At 40.1% G+C, this 21,598-nt stretch overlaps 1 protein-coding gene across 4 annotated transcripts; it reads right to left on the bottom strand.

Moving 5' to 3' along the window:
- Positions 1-442: 442 nt before the first annotated feature.
- LOC137368656 (G2/mitotic-specific cyclin-B1-like) lies at positions 443-10,025 on the bottom strand. 4 transcript variants are annotated; one of them, XM_068028793.1, is made up of 9 exons: positions 9,951-10,025; positions 6,741-6,869; positions 5,909-6,037; positions 4,766-4,930; positions 2,607-2,765; positions 1,982-2,218; positions 1,374-1,514; positions 1,148-1,258; positions 443-648 (listed from the first exon to the last, which is right to left on the bottom strand). In XM_068028793.1, exons 1-9 carry the CDS (start codon positions 9,966-9,968, stop codon positions 544-546), a joined length of 1,194 nt encoding a protein of 397 aa, XP_067884894.1. In that variant the 5' UTR covers positions 9,969-10,025; the 3' UTR covers positions 443-543. The 4 variants fall into 4 exon arrangements, with proteins under 4 accessions (XP_067884894.1, XP_067884895.1, XP_067884898.1 ...); XM_068028794.1 differs by lacking the exon at positions 9,951-10,025 and adding an exon at positions 9,198-9,692; XM_068028797.1 differs by lacking the exon at positions 1,982-2,218.
- Between the last annotated feature and the right edge of the window lie 11,573 nt (positions 10,026-21,598).

Below are 21,598 nucleotides of genomic sequence, written 5' to 3'. Positions count from 1 at the left end.
TGATCATGGTCTATGAATTTATTTAGTTGCAGTAAAGGATCAGCTAAGTGGGCCAAAATAATTTTCATGGTAATGAAAGATTAGGGAAATGGGGTTCTGCCCACATAAGTATGAGGGAGGAAGAAAGATTGGTTTAGTAAAATAGCGCAACTGGGGAACGAGAAATGTCAGACTCAAGCTTGGGAATTTTGTTGGAGCAAAATCCCCATCATTTAATTGACAAGTAGCAAAAAGGTGAACTCAAGTTTAGGAAATGGTGCAAATTAGTCCATTATATTCTATGGAATCTGGGCAGCCATCTAGCTTCTAGAGGCATGGTTGTTAATCTTTATTTGGCTAGGGCCATCTTAATGAGATCTCCCACTTTATTAAGCACTCTCGGCATTTCACAATGAAAAAAAGTGGCTTCAGACTTGCATTTAAAAGCTGCTTTATTGATTGTAAAAGATTAGGCAAGAGATAAAAATACAAAATTATTTAAAAACAGTGCCAGTAATGGGTTCAGTGGTAGACAACATCTTGCTTTAAGGATTTTGAAGCAAATTAAGAGATTAGTGGTTTTGACAAATTGAAAATCAAGACTGATGTCAACTGCAAGATGGTGCTGATCTTCATTTGGCGGCTTCTAGCATACTTGTTTTTAACTGTCTGCATAAGAGGAAACAAAGAACATGGCAAGTCATATGCTCTGAACAATTATCTAGAAGAACCATGTTTAACATTACATTAAACTAGCCAATCTCCTTGGTCTAGGGTATCTGGAATGCAGTTGTGTTTGCTAACCTGGCTTGGCAGCTCAGGCACTCTGGAAAGTATAATTGCTGTTTGGGGAAAATGGAAGTTTATGGGTTGTCATATGCCTGTAAATTGCTAGATGTAGAGTACTTTTTACAGTAAAATTTACCATCTGATCAAGACTTATGAAAAATAATGTTGTAAACTCAGTTGTAGTTTTGCCACCTTGCCCAATGTAGTGACAATGCCCCTAGGGAAGTTATTTATTGGGGTACCTTCCTGAATTTCCCAAGTGCATAATCAAACTAGATGAAGCATGCGGAATTCCAAGAGAAAATATTCATCTTGAAAGAACCATGGCCAAAAACTACAGACCAAATTTTAAAAAATGTTTTTAAAAAAAAAAAGTTACCATGTGCTTTGTGAGGTGGTTATTGACCTGCACAACATTCTTAGCCATGTGTTGCATAACAGGAAGTAGTTCATCCTCACTATAGGCCAGGTAATACTGCAAGAGTGGAGTCTGAAAAGCAATCAGATAATACATATTTTTACTGCACAAGTTGAATCCTGGTTACGTTGGGTGCATGTGTCAGTTAGCTTCAACAATTAGTCACCTTTTAAGAAAATATACTCACCCATTCACCACGGTTAAAGAGTTTCTGAGCAAGGTGGAAGGCAGCTGCAGCAATCAGGGATGGAGGATAATGCACCATCTCATAATCCCCCATTGTCAGTTCCATCAGGTATTTGGCAAGAGCATGTTGTTCAGTACTAACCTGAACAAAAGTAGAACTTATTTGAAATTTTTTCCCCCTAAAGAAAGGGCAAATCAGCAAGAAAGATGGAGTTTAAAAATGTACATTTTCAGATGCTGGTGACTAAAAGATTAGAGGGAAAAAGGCAATGGCCATGTAATAGAAAATTAATCTCATTTATTCAATCTGCTAAATTATGGAATGGATGGCATAAGCACCAGGTTCCACATTAGATCAAAAAGAAATGATGCAGTGATCAAGTCAAAGTACCAAGAGATAAGAAGTTTGAATAGAGACCTCAATTTCACTTGTCAAACATCTGACAAGACAGGTTTGTTTCAGGAAAGAAACTAGAGAAAAAAAGTGTCACTTTTGAAATTAAGTTTGGGAATATTTTCTATTGGTTGTTTGGATATACTAATACACCATGCATCTAGAAAGCAAAGAGCCAGCAATGTTTGCCTTTATTAAAAAGAATTGAAGCTTACTTCTGCAACTTTTGATGCTCTTCTGAGAAAGTGTAGTGGAAGTGGTTTGCCCAGAGAAAAGTCAAGTTTCTTCAAAATCCACCTCTCCATTTGACGTATTTGAGCACTAGTGTAAGCTTCATCAGTGATGATGACAAAGTCCCCAATTTCTGGAGGATATATCTCTTCATATTTGGAAGCAACAAGCATTGCTGTTACACCAACAAGTTGTAGATTCTTCTTGGCTACTGGGTTATCCTAAGAGTAGTCACAGGTGTGCAGAATTTAAGCAGAGCCTCATTTACTAGTTCTGAATTTTTCAGCCATGACGACAATTGAGTAGGATTAAGACTTGCATTATCCAAGAGCCACTGGGCTATGTCACTGAAGCATTCAAGCTATTTAATTTTTGATTTGAATCTGTTAATTGCTTAAAATTTACATGATGACAGAATTGAACAGCTATAGCAGAGGAGACGTTGTATACAAAGAAAGTTATTGAATAGTCAAGAGTATGGCATTCATTTTTGGTGATCTAAACTAGTAGTGGAACAGACTAAGAGAGCCAACATTTCTTTCAAAGGTGTTTGGAAGAGCCAGTTTGCAGTATGGAATGAGGTCTTGTTCCCTTATTAAAAATTCTTACCTGAAGAAATCTGTCCAAGACAGACACAGTCAAGTACAGAGTTTCTGGAAGTAACTTGAACTTTATTTGAACCTGCACAAGCCAGTCAATTAGAATAGCACGCATGGCTCCAGTTATCATTTGTCCCATCAAATAGTTTGGTCTGACTGCCTGCTTGGTCTGGATAAATAGAAAAGAAACATGTAAAACATTGACTTCAAGCTACCACATGCCCATTTTATTTGATCTGTTGCATAGAACAGTTTATCAACACATTAAGGTCTCAAGTAGAAGACAGAATTTCAACATTTCTGGATCAAGAGGAGTCACAGCACAACTTTTACAAATTCTAAGCTGCCACAGAAGGTGGAGCAGAGAGATCTTTCAGATTGAGGGTAGACTAAGAGGTTTCCAGTTTTAGGAGGAACTAGAATGTACACTAAAATAGCTAATAAATCCAATTGGGAATTCAGGAGAAACTTTGTGCAGAATAATTTGTCATGAGTAGTTGAAGTGAAGAGCAGTTGCATTTAGAGGAAGCTAGGTAAACAAGGGAGAAACAAATAGATTATGTCACTAGATTAGATGAAGGCAGAGACTTGTGATGCATGAACACTGGCATGGACCAGTTAGGTCAAGTCACCTGTTCGTGCTGTTCATTATATCTTAGCATTTTCACAAAAAAAGCGTCACCCAATTTTCTATTCCTCGATGGATATTCCTTTGCAATAAGATGGTCCTGCACCAGATTAAAGAAATCATCTCCTGCTTGGATGACCTGGGCAAGAGCAGTTGTACGGAGGTAGGGAAGCCAAATTCCTAAATAGCAAGGAGGAGGACTGCTACATTGGTAGTGTTGCTAACTTTTAGGGCAGTGCAATTACCCAGGCAAATGAATGTTTGCCTTCAGGTTGCTGGGAAGCTACAGTTAAGCTGGACATCATACAAATTGGTGATCTTTCAGTCCACTTGATTACACCTAAAAAAAACCCTATGTTTATTTATTTAGAATACCTCCTCATTTCCTAATAGTGGCCAAATTCTACCTTCGACCACAGCTCCTGGCAATCTATACAAGCCGTTCTTTAAATAGATATCTCTAAATTTGCATGTTGTATTCCTGTGCCTTTGTCTTGCTACAGCCATGCACTGTTTTGGACTTGATCTGGCTACATGTATGCACCTCAAATTTACAAAAAGTACCTTCAGACAACAGAATAGAATATTTCAGTTCTTCACAGGGAATTGGCCTTATTGTTCTACATTGCACAAGGCTACAGAAAAGCATGAGGAATCTGAGGTTTGCTCTTCCTCCAAAATGGAGGTTCTCATGTTGCAGTAACCAGAGCCGTGCATGGCACTCAGTTCAACCTAACTAATGCATCATACACCTTCAACATGCTCAGGATCATCAAAACCAATTTAGCAAAATAAGCTCAGCATCTCTATTTATTGCTTCCTCACACCAACAGCAGATGTGCAGTGAGATACTATAGAACTTTCCCCAGGGCATGCTATTTCTCTGCTCTTGGAGTGATGTGCCGATTTTAGTTCAAGTAGAACCTTGCATTTGTCCTTCTGAACTTCAGTCAGTAGTCAAAACCCTGAGCTGCTCAGAGATCTTCACTGCCTCCTGAAGGCCAGACTTGATCACCCAGCTCCAAATCAAATCTCATCTCTTCTCCTAGAGTTTGGGAGTGAGCTACCAATTTGTCTATATTGCACAAGTCCAGAATTTTAGGGCACTTGAAGAATTGGCTGGGGCTAGGTTGTCACAGTATGAATCCTTGGGTCACACTGATCTCCATGCCATTGACTACTGTGCCTGCTTCCTATAGTCAATTAGTAACTGACCAAGAAACTACCCAGGTTGTAACAAACATCCTTTGCCCTTGGGCCACGAGGGAGACTCAGCAACACTTCATGCTAGACCTTTTGAAAAATCAATTTGATTACCTAAAAAAAAGGTAGATATAGTGAAGATCTAACCTTTCGAAAGCAGTATCAGCCATCATTTAGTAAGACAGTTACCCTCCCTATTTAGTTTATCCAGGTACTCTAGGTTTAAACTGCTTCCTGTTCAACAGCATATGACATCTTACCACTCTAGCCTGACAACAGACTGCTCTACACTACGAGAGCTATTTAGCTCTACCTTCAACGTTGAAAGGAAAACTGACCTCAAGTTCTCTTAAATATTTGTAGACATCCTTAACATATTCACTGCACAGCATTGGATTGTCATCATTTATATCAACATCTTCAATAGGTAAGATTTCATTAGAGAAGGCTTCACATAACTCTTCAGACATGCATACTGAAATATCCATTGGGGATGGTGGTACCTGGTACAATAAATACAATGAGTTAACCCAACAAATGGACAGTCTAGTCATGATAGGTGCAAGTCAAGCATCTTCTGAACTTTCTTCATTTCCAATTGTGCACCATAAGCCATCTTATTGAAAAATATGCTCAAAAACATAACAGGAAATTTTAAATTGCTTTGTGAACCACCATTTGAAATATTTACTCTTCACTGGTTATAGATAGTGCAGTATAAAGCTCATTTACATAAACAAATGCATTTTCTACTATTGTTTCTGGAGGCCAGCTCAATACTTCCAGCTTATTGTAAACTATGCAGTGAATCAAAAGTGTTTTTTTTTGGAAAGGGAGTGTTAATGAGTGCCTGCATTTCCTTCATGGAAAAATCAACAAGATTTAAATACCTTTTCATTGACCATCACATTTTACTTGTTTCATACTTGAAGAATTTAGTCTCCATTTATTAAAAGCCTTCTGTTGGAAAAGAAAACTAGAAAGTGACAAGTCTATCTTGACTTACCACATATCCTCTCCAGAACCATAAATTTCTCAAATGCAAAAACTAGTCTTTTTCCCTTTTGAAACTATTCAGTCACCTACATTAACAAAATTTCAGGAACAAAAGTGCTGTGTAAACAGTCCAAGGATTTATAGTTTCCTTCATTTTAAATCCATCTCTCAGTTCTGATATGCTATACACTGTAGAAAATTTCTCAGCTTATTAAACTAGATCACAATCTCAAGGCCTACGGGTACAGGACATTCCATTAAGAGCTATAATATTGAATTAGTTCCCATTTGTTGAATCTCAAGTTACTATTTAACTAGAGGTTCCAACAAATGCAAAAATAAATTGAACTTAAATATTCTCAGCTGAAATAGACAGGAATTTTGTTCAATATGAATTCATGTTCTGGAAACCAAAATTACCCATTAGCAAGCAAGGGCTGATGTGAAAGCATATATAGTGGTTTTACTAGTCCATAAGTCCAAACCTCAAGTTGTACTACATCTTCAGTAGAGTATTCTTTTGGTGGTAGAACTTCTGGTTGTTTGCACATCTTCACTTGTTCCATTTTTGGGACCACATTTTTTTCCATCTTTGGAGCAATCACAGTTGGTTCCTATATGAATTCAAATATATAATATGTCATTTATATCCACCCTAACCAAACAATCCAGCTCAACTATTATGGTTAACGGAAGTAGTCAACACCAGCAGCTAGTTCAAATCTTCACACTGTTGCAGGTCCTTCCAAATTTCCCAAAAACTAGAGAATTTACCACTTTGCCCATAAGTATGGATACAAGTGTTCACAAGCCCACAATATCCATGGATATTACCATTATTTACCTTTTTGGTGGCTGAATGGCACATTTATCAACTACATACATTTGAGACCCCTTGCCCACATTCTAACTCCCTCAAGGAGCTAAACAAATGCAAGTTTATTTACAAGAATGGCTCTTCATGTACTAGTACTCAACGATTCAAGATTTGATGAAGGTAAAAATAAATTTCAATATAACAGACAGTTGGAGATTTGAATGCATTTAAAATTCCATGGGAAATTGAAGTAGTGATTTCAGTACAATATACAAGTATACTAAAAGTAGGCAGGAAAGACCAAGTTCAAAATTCCATCTGCTGTAAAACTAGATACCAAAGATTAATTTGAACGAGCATTTTTCGTTTGCCAGGCTACAAATGATTTGAAAAACATTTTAAAAATCCAGAAGGAGCCATTGCACAGGGAGAGGGAAACAGACATTTAGCTCCCAGGTTATGAACTGGTATGAATTCAGCATCTATTAAAGCAGCCTCACCTTTTTCAGAACCAACTGAGTTCCACATGGTTTATTGAGGATATCCACCAAAGCAACTCTACGTTCCAAGCCAATCATTGTTAGACAATTTTTTGATTGGGCATCTGCAGTAGCAGCAACTTGGGCAACCTAGAGGGACAACACTGCACTTGTTAAGTGTTTAATTGTAGATTAGAAAACAGGAACCATTTTATGACAATTGTGAAGTTAATATGTGGACGCGCAGGAAGTAGTCAGGCGCGCGCATTTATTGTTAGTATTATCTTCTAGATTTTTTTTTTGCTTCTAAAATATACAAGGTCTAGAGAAGTATATGCAAGTCACTTAGTACCTTGTAGACCACAAGTTAATTAAACTACTATCACACCATGATTTTAAAATTAACTTACCTTCTTGACCAGGTTTTTAAAATCACCAGTCACATCACCTTTGGATGAGTCAATTTTTTGCCAGATTACACACTGAAGCACCTTGGGATGTTTTACTATGTTAAAAAAGGTGCTATATAAAGTAAATTATATTTACTAATTGGGCAATGTCCCAGACCTAATGTAGACCTTTATTCATAGTGAAGTATTCCACTTAGTCAGTACAAGTGAATAAGAGCACAAGGGGAAAAAAAGCTTCAATTTGCCCTCGTTTGTTAGTGCTAGATATGAAGTCCTGTCTGCATAATACATAGGAGTATACAAGGGTGCACAAATGAGACTACTAAAAGTCAGATCAGAGTCAAAATGATGCAAGACCTGTTTATTTTGATTAAAAAGAACATTTAAAGCCAATACACCTAGAAACAAAAGCTTTTAATATCCATTGCAGAAACAAACACCATCTTGTTTAATATCACTGTGCAGAAGAGTGGTTAGTAAATACTTTAACTCAGAATGCCACATTGTAAAATAAATCAAGGTAACTACTAGAGTAAAAAGAGGGATAGGAATAATGTTGGCTGAAAAAGCAAGGGCAGAAGTGGACGATAACATACATTTATATAATGCCTTTAAATGCAATAAGAGATCCCAAGGCAGTTCACAGGAGCATTATAAAACAAAAATATGACACCAAGCCACAACAGAGATATTAGATCAGATGATCAAAAGCTTGGTCAGAGGTAAGTTTTAAGGAGTCAAAAAAACAAACTGCTGGGAGCACACACCTAATCAACAACTGTAAAGACAAAAAAAAGGGACAAGTCAGGACATCTCAGATGTGTGTCCCATCAGAAATCAGTGAGCTGTTCACACTGGAAAGAAGTTAGGGTAACAAAGTTCAGTCTTGGAGCCTTGCTATTAAATATTGGCTCGACAAAAGTCACCAATTTTACAAAGATACACATTGGAGTCAGGTGAACAAAATAAACAGATACAGAATCTTTAGGTATGTCAATAGACAACAGGAAATATTTTACTTTTGTCTAGGTCAAGTTGATGAGAGAAGAAATGCAGCTTGTTAATTAAGGCTAAAGACATAGTGGACTTATAAAACTATCATTGGTTTTCAAGATACCAGTTTTATTCACAGAAAGAATAGATGGTTTTATTGATCAGACTGTTTAGGGTACATTGTAAAGTCACAGATGCATTAAAACAAAAATATAATCATTCTAGATAAAGTGAAGATGAGGTAACTGGTGTAAGCAAATACAAGACAGCCAACTTGTAAATAGCAAGGTCCCATAGGGGTGAGGACTTGACCAGTTAATCAGTTTTGGTTTTAAAAAAAAAAAATCAGGTAAGACCCTAGGAAACTTTCCTGTTTAAGTAGTTGGGACCAGTTATGTGTTTCATCCACACAAAAAAAAAGAGACAATATTAACATAGCACTGCACTGAAAGCATCAGCCTAGATTACGTGCTCAAGTTCTAGAGTGGGACTTAACCACTGAGCCAAGTTGATACTATTGCCAAACAATTTTTTAAAACTATATACAGTATCTAGCTTTAACAAGTGTTTGCGAGCATACATGGTTTCATTTGCTGCCTTATTCCTTCAATGAGGAATACAGGACTTGCCACCCTGCAGTATGCCCAAGATTTTGGGAAAGTTAGTTACTCCTATCTGTCCATATTCAGGAATGACCTGAATTTTTTTTTTTTTAAACATCCCATCCTATTTATATCTTTAAATAAAGTGAGTTTTTGGGGAAATATGAAAGAGTTGATCCAACTGAATTCTTATTATAGCAATAGATTCAAGCATAAAAAACCAAGTTGAACAAATATTTAAAATAATCAGTATTATCCTGTCAGAGAAGTGATCAGAGTTCTCGAATGAGCTACTAGAGAAGACAAAAACAAGTGGTTAAGAGGAACGGGCACATTTCTCTGAAAGCGGGTTGAGGATTATAGCGAGAAGGAAAGTACAGGGTTAGGAGATCTGAGAGGCAAAGGCTGTTCTGCTTTAATCTTGGGAAAGCCCCAGAGTTCCAATTCTAAAGTAACACTAAACAGATACTTACAAAATTACAACCATCATCCCAGGCAGTCACTGGAATTCTTAAAAGCTCAGAAGATACTTAGAAAAGTTATTCTTCGCGTGAACGTTGTTCCAAATTAGAAACAAATTACAAAGCAAGGCAAGTTGCGCCGGGGCCTTCTTGTAAGAAATTAAAAACTCAACCTTAATACAGGGGGAAGAAAAAAAAAAGCACAAAGTGCCACTCTATATTAGCGAGCACTATATATATATATATATATAAATAAAATTAATATGCCATACATGGGCCTGACAGTATAGATACAAAGCTAGAGGAGTCTTAATGTGCAGGGGGAGAAAAAAATCCAACACTAATGGACACCCAATTGGTGAAAACAACGCAGTCTGCTTTATTAGCAGGATCACCACAAAGCACTTTTCAGGCAATCAAATCATCAATTGCCTTTTAAAGGTAGATTGAGTAAAAGACACAAGCTATTTTAGTTGACAATTCTGAAAATGAATTCAGTCAGTAGAAGGTGCGTATATGGCAGCAAGTACAACAAACAGATAGGCAAATGATCCATTGAAATGATGGCGACGCAAACAAAATAGGTGGAGTCTGGAACTTTAGTAGGTTCAACTATTCGCTGCGCCCAGGGGTGACTTTGATAAAGTTCGATCTGCAATTGAAACTAAAACTAAACTAATTCGGAAAGGAGTTTTTCATTCTGTTGTCGTAGAACGTCGTTTTCAAATTTCAAGTGAAGCCACTGAACCGTTATAGTAACCTTACCCTTATTCGAAAAGTCATTGTTTCCACTATTTGTTAACAAACTATTAATACCCAGCAGTCAATCCAATTCGCGGCTGCTCTCCGGTTCTTTTAAACCTGTCGCCTCAAATTCTCATTGGAACCGACCAGAAGAACTAATTGAGAGTCCTTAATTGGCTGAAAACAGCCATTCTGAGCCTAAGAATCTAATACTTTCTCGCCAGCCAACTTTCATCAACGGGAGTGGTGCAAGCTGAGTAAGAATTAAGATGTAGTTTTGAAAGAGTTACAAAAAAGTAACCCCACCAATATTTAAACTACATTAAAAATGATGGTCACTGGTCTTTTTTGATGGGCATCTTTTGTCATGATATAGGTCTGGCAGAATGTGTGCGACCATTGTCACATGCGATGAGGTCTGTGTGCTGCTCTCTCCCGTGGGACACTGTAAAAAAAATGCCTTTAGTGCAGGATTTGGATTTTATTTTTGCACTTACATTGACTGGTGTGGTGAAAGCTGAATAATAATTAAGATGTAGATTTGTAGGAGCTACATTACACAACTTCATCCCATTTTTCACTTTCCCAAAAAGGCAAGTACACTCTCAAATATGGTGATGTTTTATTAGGATATCTGTGAATACGCTGTGTTCTTTACACACCAGAAGCCATATGTTTAATTCCTAGGCCAGTGCCGAAGTTAAGAACTGTTTCGATTGGAAACAGGCAAATGTATCCATGTTCAAAAGGGAAAGATGAATTTAAACATACCAACTAAGGACTCATCAGTTTTGCATCAAGATTTGGTTAAATAATAGAAACAATTATAATAACCTAATAAATAAGAGTAAATGCGGTTTCAGAAGGAAATGTTGCTGTTGAACCAATCTCCTCAACTTTTCTAAGGAAGTGACTTCCCAAGTAGACGTGAAAATGTATAATCTGATGCAAATCAATTTCTAGAAATTCTTTGGTAAGGTTCCTCATGAATGGCAGGTACTGAAACTAAAAGCAGTAGGAATTCAGGTGACACTTACATATAGGTGTCAGGCAAGCACCCCCCCCCCCCCCCCCCCCCCCGCACTTGCCAAGAATGAGGAAAATTAATTTCGCCACATGAAGATTGATTTTAAACAGTTGTTGCTGAAGAAAGAACTTGCCTTAAAAAAACAATTGGAGTCTTTTGGCTGGAGAGAGACATTAACATATCAACAGTACTTCAAAGGAGTTATTCTCCGCTCCAATTTAATCCACAATGGACTTTTGATTACCAGACATTGAAGCATTCCAGGTTAACTACTAAAATGGCCGAATACACAAACCGAAGTGGTCAGGCCAGTTTAGTCAAAAAGAAAAAGGAAACATTCATTAGGGCTAGAAGGCTGGGAACAGACGAAGCCCTTGAGGAATATAAAGAAAGTAGGAAGGAACTTAAGCAAGGAGTCAGGAGGGCTAAAAGGGGTCATGAAAAGTCATTGGTCACAGGATTAAGGAGAATTCCAAGAAGGCTTTTTATACATATATAAAGAGCAAGAGGGTAGCCCGGGAAAGAGTTGGCCCACTCAAGGGCAGAGGAGGGAATCTATGTGTGGAGCCAGAGGAAATGGGCGAGATACTAAATGAGTACTTTGCATCAGTATTCACCCAAGAGAAGAACTTGGTGGATGATGAGTCTAGGGATGGGAGTGCAGATAGCCTGGTTCATGTTGATATCAAAAAGGAGGTGGTGTTGGGCGTCTTGAAAAACATTAAGGTAGATAAGTCCCCAGGGTCTGATGGGATCTACCCCAGAATACTGAAGGAGGCAAGGGAAGAAATTGCTGGGGCCTTGACAGAAATCTTTGTATCCTCATTGGCTACAGGTGAGGTCCCAGAGGACTGGAGAGTAGCCAATGTTGTTCCTTTGTTTAAGAAGGGTAGCAAGGATAATCCAGGAAATTATAGGCCGGTCAGCCTTACCTCAGCGGTAGGGAGATTATTGGAGAGGATTCTTCGGGACAGGATTTACTCCCATTTGGAAACAAATGGACTTATTAGTGAGAGGCAGCATGGTTTTGTGAAGGGGAGGTCGTGTCTCACTAGCTTGATTGAGTTTTTTGAGGAAATGACGAAGATGATTGATGAAGGAAGGGCAGTGAATGTTGTCTACATGGACCTCAGTAAAGCCTTTGACAAGGTCCCTCATGGCAGACTGGTACAAAAGGTGAAGTCACACAGGATCAGAGGTGAGCTGGCAAGATGGATACAGAACTGGCTCGGTCATAGAAGACAGAGGGTAGCAGTGGAAGGGTGCTTTTCTGAATGGAGGGATGTGACTAGTGGTGTTCCACAGGGATCAGTGCCGGGACCTTTGCCCTTTGTAGTATATATAAATGATTTGGAGGAAAATGTAGCTGGTCTGATTAGTAAGTTTGCGGACGACACAAAGGTTGGTGGAGTTGCGGATAGTGATGAGGATTGCCAGAGGATACAGCAGGATATAGATCGGTTGGAGACTTGGGCGGAGAAATGGCAGATGGAGTTTAATCCGGACAAATGTGAGGTAATGCATTTTGGAAGGTCTAATGCAGGTGGGAGGTATACAGTAAATGGCAGAACCCTTAGGATTATTGACAGGCAGAGAGATCTGGGCGTACAGGTCCACAGGTCACTGAAAGTGGCAACGCAGGTGGATAAGGTAGTCAAGAAGGCATACGGCATGCTTGCCTTCATCGGTCGGGGCATAGAGTATAAAAATTGGCAAGTCATGTTGCAGCTGTACAGAACCTTAGTTAGGCCACACTTAGAATATTGCGTGCAATTCTGGTTGCCACACTACCAGAAGGACGTGGAGGCTTTGGAGAGGGTACAGAGGAAGTTTACCAGGATGTTGCCTGGTCTGGAGGGTATTAACTATGAGGAGAGGTTGGATAAACTCGGATTGTTTTCACTGGAACGACGGAGGTGGAGGGGCGACATGATAGAGATTTACAAAGTTATGAGTGGCATGGACAGAGTGGATAGTCAGAAGCTTTTTCCCAGGGTGGAAGAGGCAGTTACTAGGGGACATAGGTTTAAGGTGCGAGGGGCAAAGTTTAGAGGGAATGTGCGAGGCAAGTTTTTTACACAGAGGGTGGTGAGTGTCCGGAACTTGCTGCTGGGGGAGGTGGTGGAAGCAGGTACGATAGCGACGTTTAAGAGGCATCTTGACAAATACATGAATAGGATGGGAATAGAGGGATATGGACCCTGGAAGTGCAGAAGGTTTTAGTTTAGATGGGCATCAAGATCGGCACAGGCTTGGAGGGCCGAATGGCCTGTTCCTGTGCTTTACTGTTCTTTGTTCTTTGACTAACTGACTGTCGGTGTTTTTTTGAATTTGAACTCCCAACAAGGAATTTGAAATCAGAAAGCTGTTTTCTCCTGAACTGAGAACACCTCTCTCCTGTCTGCTCTCATCTCACTCTCACCAGCTTCGGAATCCATTGAAGACACATGAACCCCAAGAGAGAAAAGTCTCCTACAGTGAACAGGGTTTAAGAAGAATACTGGACCCCAATAAAAAGCAAGACTACTTATAAAAGGACTACAGTGAGCTTGAAGCACAGTAAACAAGAAACTCTTCAGAGATTGCCTCAAACCTCTCTATTTTATTTTTCTTCTGCTCTTTTTTGTCCCTATTTGTATGTGTGTATCGCATGTGCATGCTAGCGTGGGCGCGTTGTCTATCCGTAGGTGTTACCCGCATTAAAGTTTAAGTTTAAGGTTTAATAAATCTCACTTTTCTTCTTTAAACCTAAGAAAGCTTGTTTATGCTAATTTCTTTGCCTTATAATTTGGAAGTGGTGAACAAGGATTCACCAAAGGGGCAGTTCAAAACACAATGTGTTTAAAATTAAACCCTGTTACAATAAGACTGGGTGAAGACAGTAAAAGACTCCTAGACCCCTTTCTCACCTGATCGTAACATAGGAAAATAGCTGAAGGAAACAAAGCATCAGATAGTTATTCGGGAATGATATGAGGAGAGGTAGGAATGAAAGCACTGAGTGAAATGTGGCAGGGATTGATGTTGTGGTCATTACTGTTCCTAGTTTATATTCACAATTGGGATTTAGAAACCCAGTGCAACTGTTAAATTTGCACATGATGGGCTCACAACTTCTGGTCAACTGCTGTAGCTGCTTTTAAGAAAGTTCCTGTAAGCTCAAATAAGAATACATCAACATTGAGGCAAATGGATGCCAGAGCTTGATGACCCTAAACAAAGAAATAAAGACAAGTGATTGCCCTCAACAGAAGTTACTGTTGTGTTATGTTACTAGACTGGTAATCCTGCAATTCTAGGTTCAAATCCCACTGTAGCAGTTTGAAAACTTGAATTCAGTTTAAAATATATCTGGAAATAAAAACAAATTATTATCAATAAAAGTGACCATAAAGCTGTCAGTCTGATGTAAAAACGCAACTGGTACACTAATATGCTTTAAGGAAACAAGATGACCTGGCCTATATGTGGCTCCAGCTCCGTACCAACATAGTTGGTTACAAATGATCTAACAAGCCACTCAGTTAAAGTAGAAGGCCTATCACCTACAGGGCAACTGGAGATGACAATGAATGCCACCCATGCCCATATGAACTTTTAAAATGTACTGGAAAGACAATAAAGGTGTTCCGTTAAATTAAATATTGCAGTACCTCACCCAGAGCAGCTGCACTGACCGAAATCCCAGGACCCAGCACAAAAGTTTCGCTATATCATTTAAAATAAAGTGGGAGTGAAATAACTAAAAAGGAACCACTGACCTAAGGAACTTTAAAAGTGGCAGCAAAAACAGAAGAAAATTTTAAAAGAGAACTCCAAAGAGAAATCAAAAGGGACGCATTTGAGCAAATCTAAGCTGAAAGGGAAGCAAAATTTAAAAAGGAGTACCCGGGAGAGATTGAAAATAACTCAACAATTAAAAGAGAGCGCCAGAGGGAAGTAAATTGAAAAAAGGAGCACCTGAAAGAATTAAATTCAAAGAAATAAAATTCCAAGTAGCAAATGAGAGAAGTAAAATAAATAAAGTGAACACGAGAGATTAAATATAAAGAGGCAAAGAGAGAAGATTAAAAGGGGAGCAGCTGAGTGAAGTATATTGTAGATGAAGGTCACGAGATGTATTGCTGTGGGATGTTAACATATGTGTAAACAAGTTTTAATAATGGACAAAAATATATCTATTGATTGATAAAGATCAGCTTATAGCGTTAAAGAGGAAGGTACAGGAACTTACAAATACAGACAATAATGAGGTGACTATCAATCAGTAAATGATTCATTGTGAGTCAATGAAATGCCAGTTTTAACATTAAACTTTATAACGGAATCATTGAGGATTGAAGCTGGAAACTGGTAGAAGCAGGGTCAGGGTTGTAATGAAGTGGAGACATGTGGAGGGAAACCAAGGAAGGAAGGATGGAGTTGTTACAGCCAGGTGAGGAGGGGGGGTCACAGGCTCCACTCTTGTCCTTCCTCTTATTTGACCGCAACAGGGTTTATTCCTTTTTAAACAGTGGTTGTGCTTACCACCTCAGTGAGTATTTTACCTTTTCCTTTAATGTGATCGTGAAAGAACCAGTTGGAAAGGTTTTCTTGAGTTTAAACAAGAAAGAGGTGAGTTTATTATACTTACCAATCTAAACCCAATCTAAATAAAATTTAAAAAAAGTACACTACACATTCATGTACACATTTACACGAGAATCACACACACACAAATAGATTACAGAGTGAGAAGTAGATTTTGTGGTTGGATTAGAGTCCAGAATAAATAAAAATTAAATACACTGTCTGTGAGGTTGAATGATTGAATGGTTGAATGAGGTCTTCCGCCTGAAGTTGTATTTTTGAAGTCTTTGGCTGGTCAAAGTGCACTTTGTGGTTGGCCCACTTGGCTCAAGGTTTTCTTGGAGGCAGACTTGTAGGTGACTCTCTTCCCCTGGTCTCTGTCTGTAGCAATCTGTAGGCTTGGAGTGTCCACAGTCGCAGAAGATTTTCAAACTTGTGGTGTTAGCTGGAGAGAGAGAGAGGGAGGCAAACAGCCTTTCTGCTGCTGCACAGTCTGAGTTACTGCTTGTCTCTCTTTGTTCAAGGAAACTCCCAGCTTTCACAGCGATGTCACATGACTGCCTCATTGTATTCTCTGGAACCTTCTAATGAGATTCAAGGTTCAGAATTGGCTCCCCAGGCACCAGGATGCCAATATTTACACTTGGAGGTGTTTGCTCTTTCAAAGTCAATATGTCAGGATGGCCTTGAATGTCGTGCTAATGAAGCAATCTTAGGTAATTCAATCACTTAGAGCAAACCATTGTTTTGGGTCCAGGCTTATCAAACATGTGTCTCCTGTTGGAGGCCTTGGAATGTGAAAAGATGTTTCAGATGCAAATTGCGGTGGCCATCTTGGCTGCCAATTTTGTTTTAAAGTTAATTGCAGGATTTTTCCATTAAAAGTTTAATGTAAGATTCCAACCGATTAATTAAAATTTCTCATTTGGCATATTGTTTTTCTTGACAGAGTAAAGTTGTTAAAAGTAACAAGAAATATACCTAAGTGATTACAATAATAAACCTATACCAGGCACCGTCTTAGCAATGCAAAGAGGCCATAGAAGGAAAGATAGCTAAAACTGAGAAAAAATAGCTTGGACAAAGTCAGTCATTAAGTCTGATAAATTTTAGCAGTTGGAGACTTCTTGGTCAGTAAGATGGATAGTCATGGGTATCGTCAAAACAATACCTATAGAATGATGAGTTTCTGCAATCTCATTATCTGCAATATCAATCCTGCAGAACTCTGATGAAAGGTCATTGGCCTTAAACATTAATTTGGTTTCTCTCTCCACAGATGCTGCCAAACCTAATGAGAATTTCCAGCATTTTCTGTATTTATTTAAAATTCTTATCCTTGTTTTCAAATTCCTCCATGGCCTTGCTCCTCCCTCTCTCTGTAATCTCCTCCAGCCCCACAACCCTCCGAGATTTCTGCACTTCTCTAATTCTGGCCTTTTGAGCATCCCTGATTTTAATTGCTTCACCATTGGTGGCCGCGCCTTCAGCTGCCTGAGCCCTAAATTCTGGAATTCCCTCCCTACAACTCTCCGACTGTCTACCTCACTTTCCTTCTTAAAATCTACCTTTTTGACCAAGCTTTTGGTCATCTGACTTAATGTCTCCTTGTGAGGCTTGGTGTCATTGTTTTATAATGCTCCTGTGAAGCGCCTTGGGACATTTTACCTTCCGGGAGAGCAGCGGACCTGTAGGAAGAACACGGAGTGAGGACCGGATAAATAAAGCCAGAGGATTGCGACCTAGAGCACTTACCTTCCAGGAGAGCAGTGGAGAGGAGCGGACCTGCGGGAAGAACACGGAGCGAGGAGCGGATGAATAGAGCCCGAGGATCGCGGCCTAGAGCGCTTACCTTCCAGGAGAGCAGGCGGAGAGGAGCGAACCTGCGGGAAGAACACGGAGCAAGGAGTGGATAAATACAGCCCAAGGAATGCGCCCTACAACACTTAGCTTCCAGGAGAGCAGCGGAGGGAGTTCAGGCGCACCGGAGTTTGAAAACAAAGTGAACAGTGATGTCACAGGAAAGTTGCAAGGTGATTGGTTGGTCAGTAACTGCTGTTCGGGAATAACTCTAAATAGCTGGGTTAGTACACCACTGTTAGGGTGTGTGTGTAAACAGCTTAATAATAAGGAACAAGTGAGTAGTTGGGATTTGTTTTGTTTGAGCAAGGTTTATTTTAACTAGTGAACTGTATTGATTATTAGCAAAATTTATCTGTACTAGTAAGGCTTTATTAATAATTCTAAGTTATTGTGGTATTAGTAAGGTTTTCTTTAGCAGTAGCAAGGGATCAACTAACAAATAAAGGTATGGCAGGGTTGCTTCAACCTCGAGAGTGCATCTTCTGTGCAACGTGGGAGCTCCAGTATGCTTCCCATATCCTGGAGAACCATTTGTGCAGGAAGAGTCATCAATTGAAGTAGCTTGAACTCCCAGTTTTGGAACTTGAGTGGCAGCTGGCGACACTACGGTGCATTCATGAGGATGAGAGCTAAATGGATAGCACGTTTATAGATGTGGTCACCCCACAGCTTAAGTGTGTGCAGGGACAGAGGGAATGGGTGACCACCAGACAGTCAAAAAGAATCAGGCAGATAGTGCAGGAGACCCCTGAGTACATCTCACTCTCCAACAGGTATTCAGTTCTGAATACTGAGGAAAGTGATGCTTCACCTGGGGAGTGCAGCCAGAGCCAATTCCATGGCACCATGGGTGGCTCAGCTGCACAGGGGGGTACAGGGAAGACTGGCAGAGCATTAGTGATAGGTGATTCAATAGTCAGGGGATCAGACAGGCATTTCTGTGGCCACAGACATGAATCCAGGATGGTGTGTTGCCTCCCTGGTGCCAGAGTCAAGGATGTCACTGAGCGGCTGCAGAGCATCCTGAAGGGGGAGGGTGAACAGTCAGCAGTCATGGTCCACAATGGAACCAACGACATAGGTAGAAAGAGGGATGTGGTCCTGCAGTCAGAATTTAGGGAGCTAGGTAAGAAATTAGCAAGCAGGACCTCAGAAGTAGTAATCTCCAGATCACTCCCAGTGCCACACGAAAATGAGTATAGAAATAGAAGGACTTCTATTTAAGACAGATGAATGCGTGGCTGGAAAGATGGTGCAGGAGGGAGGGCTTTAGATTCCTGGGACATTGGGCAGGCTCTGGGGCAGATAGGACCCGTACAGGCTGGACAAGTTGTACCTGAACAGAACCGGGACTGTGTTTCTTGCGGGATGTTTTGCTAGTGCTGTTGGGGAGGGTTTAAACTAGTTTGGCAGGGGGATGGGGACCTGAGGGTAGACTCAGTTGGGACAAAATCAGAAATGAAAATGGAAGGCGGAAAATTAATGGATGAGTCTGGAAGACAGAGGACAGCTACTTGAATGTAAATCAGTGTCAGAGCAGTGGGAGGCATTCAAAGGAGAGATTCAAGGGGTCCAGGGTAAACATGTTTCCACAAAGAAAAAGGGTGAGGCGGCCAAATCTAGAGCCCCATGGATGTCAAGGAGCTACAGGGTAAGATAAGGCAGAAAAGGAAAGCTTATGTCTGACACTGAGAACTCAATACTACAGAAAGCCAAGAGAAGTACAGAAAGTGGAGAGGTGAAATCAGAAAGGAAATTAGGAAAGCAAAGAGCGGGCATGAAAGAATATTGGCAAGCAAAATCAAGGTGAACCCAAAGATATTTTATCAATACATTAAGAGTAAGAGAATAACTCCACACACCACTGACCACCTCCAGGCGCTTACCCATTGTCTCTCGAGATAAGGAGGCCAAAGAAAGACTAAGAGTAAGAGGATAACTAAGGAGAGAGTAGGGCCCATAAAAGACCAAAAAGGTAACCTATGTGTAGGAGCGGAAGATATTGGTATGGTTCTTAATGAATACTTTGCGCCTGTCTTCACAAAAGAGGGGGACGATGCAGATATTGTAGTTAAGGAGGAAGAGTGTGAAGTATTGGATGTGATAAACATAGGGAGAGAGGAAGTATTCATGGGATTAGCATACTTGAAAGTTGATAAATCACCAGGGCCAGATGAAATGTATCCTAGGCTGTTAAAAGAAGCAAGTGAAGAAATAGCAGAGGGTCTGACCATCATTTTTCAGTCCTCACTGGATACAGGTGTGGTGCCGGAGGATTGGAGAAATGCTAACGTTGTACCTCTGTTTAAAAAGGGAGCGAAGGATAGACCGAATAATTACAGGTAATTCAGTCTAACCTCAGTAGTGGGCAAATTATTGAAATCTTTTCTGAGAGACAGGATAAACTGTCACTTGGAAAGGCACAGATTAATCAAGGATAGTCAGCATGGATTTGTTAAGGGAAGATCTTATTTGAACAACTTGATTGAATTTTTTGAAGAAGTAACAAGAAAGATAGATGAGGGTAGTGCAGTTGATGTGGTCGACATGGATTTTAGCAAGGCTTTCGACAAGGTCCCACATGGCTGACTGGTTAAAAATATAAAATCCCATGGATCCAGGGAAATGCAGCAAGGTAGATACAAAATTGGCTCAGTGGCAGGAAACAAAGGGTAATTGTTGATTGCTGTTTTAGTGATTGGAGGGCTGTTTCCAAGGCATTCTGCAGGACTCAGTACTGGGTCCCTTGCTTTTTGTGGTGTATATTAACGATTTGGATGTAAATGTAGAGGGCATGATCAAGATGTTTGTGGACGACACAAAGATTGGCCATGTGGTAGATAGCGAGGACGCTAGCTGTAGGCTGCAGGAATATATTGATGGTCTGGTCAGATGGGCAGAAAAGTGGCAAATGGAATTCAACTTGGAGAAGTGTGAGGAGGTGATGCATTTGGGGAGGTCAAACAAGGCAAAGGAATACCTAATTAATTGGAAAATACTGAGAAGTGTAGAGAAAGTAAGGGACCTTGGAGTGAATGTCCACAAATCCCTGAAGGTAGCAGGACAGGTCGATAAGGTGGTTAAGAAGGCATATGGAATCCTTTCCTTTACTAGTCAAGGTATAGAATATAAGAGCAGGGAGGTTATACTGGTACTGTATAAATCACAACTTGAGTACTGTGTGCAGCTCTGGTCATCTCATTACAGAAAGGATGTAATTGCACTAGAGCGGGTACAGAGGAGATTTACGAGGATGTTGCTAGGACTCGAAAAATGCAGTTATGAGGAAAGATTGGACAGGCTGGGGTTGTTCTCCTTGGAACAGAGAAGGCTGAGGGGAGATCTGATTGAAATGTACAGAATTTTGAGGAGCGTGGATAATGTGGAGGTGAAGGGTCTATTCACCTTAGCAGAGAGGTCAGTGACGAGGGGGCATAGATTTAAAGTGATTAGTAGAAAACTTAGAGGGGTGATGAGGAAAAACATTTTCACCCAGAGGGTGGTGGGGGTCCGGAATCCACTGCCTGAATGGGTAGTTGAGGCTGAAACCCTCAACTCATTCAAGTGCCGTAAGCTGCAGGGCTATGGATCAAATAGGACAAGGGCAGCAAATACATGGGAGCACCACCACCTGCAAGTTCCCCTCCAAGTCACACACCCCATCCTGACTTGGAACTATATCACTGTTCCTTCACTGTCGCTGGGTCAAAATTCTGGAACTCCCTTCCTAACAGCACTGTGGGTGCACCTACCCCAAATGGACTGCAGCGGTTCAAGAATGCAGCTCATCACCACCTTCTCAAGAGCAATTAGGGATGGGCAATAAATGCTGGCCTGGCCAGCGTGGCCCACATCCCATGAATGAATTAAAAAAATTGCTGGAAGGTGGAATTAGAGTAGGTGGATCGTTTTTCAGCCAGCACAGACACGATGGGCCAAGTGGCCTCTTCCTGTGCCTTAAGCTTTTTTGACTATTTTATTATGTTAAAGGTGCTATATAAATACAGCTTGTTGTTGATTGTCCACATATAAATGATATAATAAGGAAGAACTTTATATAGCACCTTCACAATTTCAGAACTTCTAGAACTTTAACATTTAAGACTCAAAAACATACACACAGTTTGGGTGCAAACCAATCATGTGGCTTAAAAATAGTGAACTTTTGGGTGTAAATAAGGACGTAACTACAATATGCCCATGTCTCTTG

The sequence above is a fragment of the Heterodontus francisci genome, chromosome 4, assembly GCF_036365525.1.
Source record: "Heterodontus francisci isolate sHetFra1 chromosome 4, sHetFra1.hap1, whole genome shotgun sequence".
NCBI classification, from domain to species: Eukaryota; Metazoa; Chordata; class Chondrichthyes; order Heterodontiformes; family Heterodontidae; genus Heterodontus; species Heterodontus francisci.
This window is presented reverse-complemented; position numbering and strand designations above follow the sequence as displayed.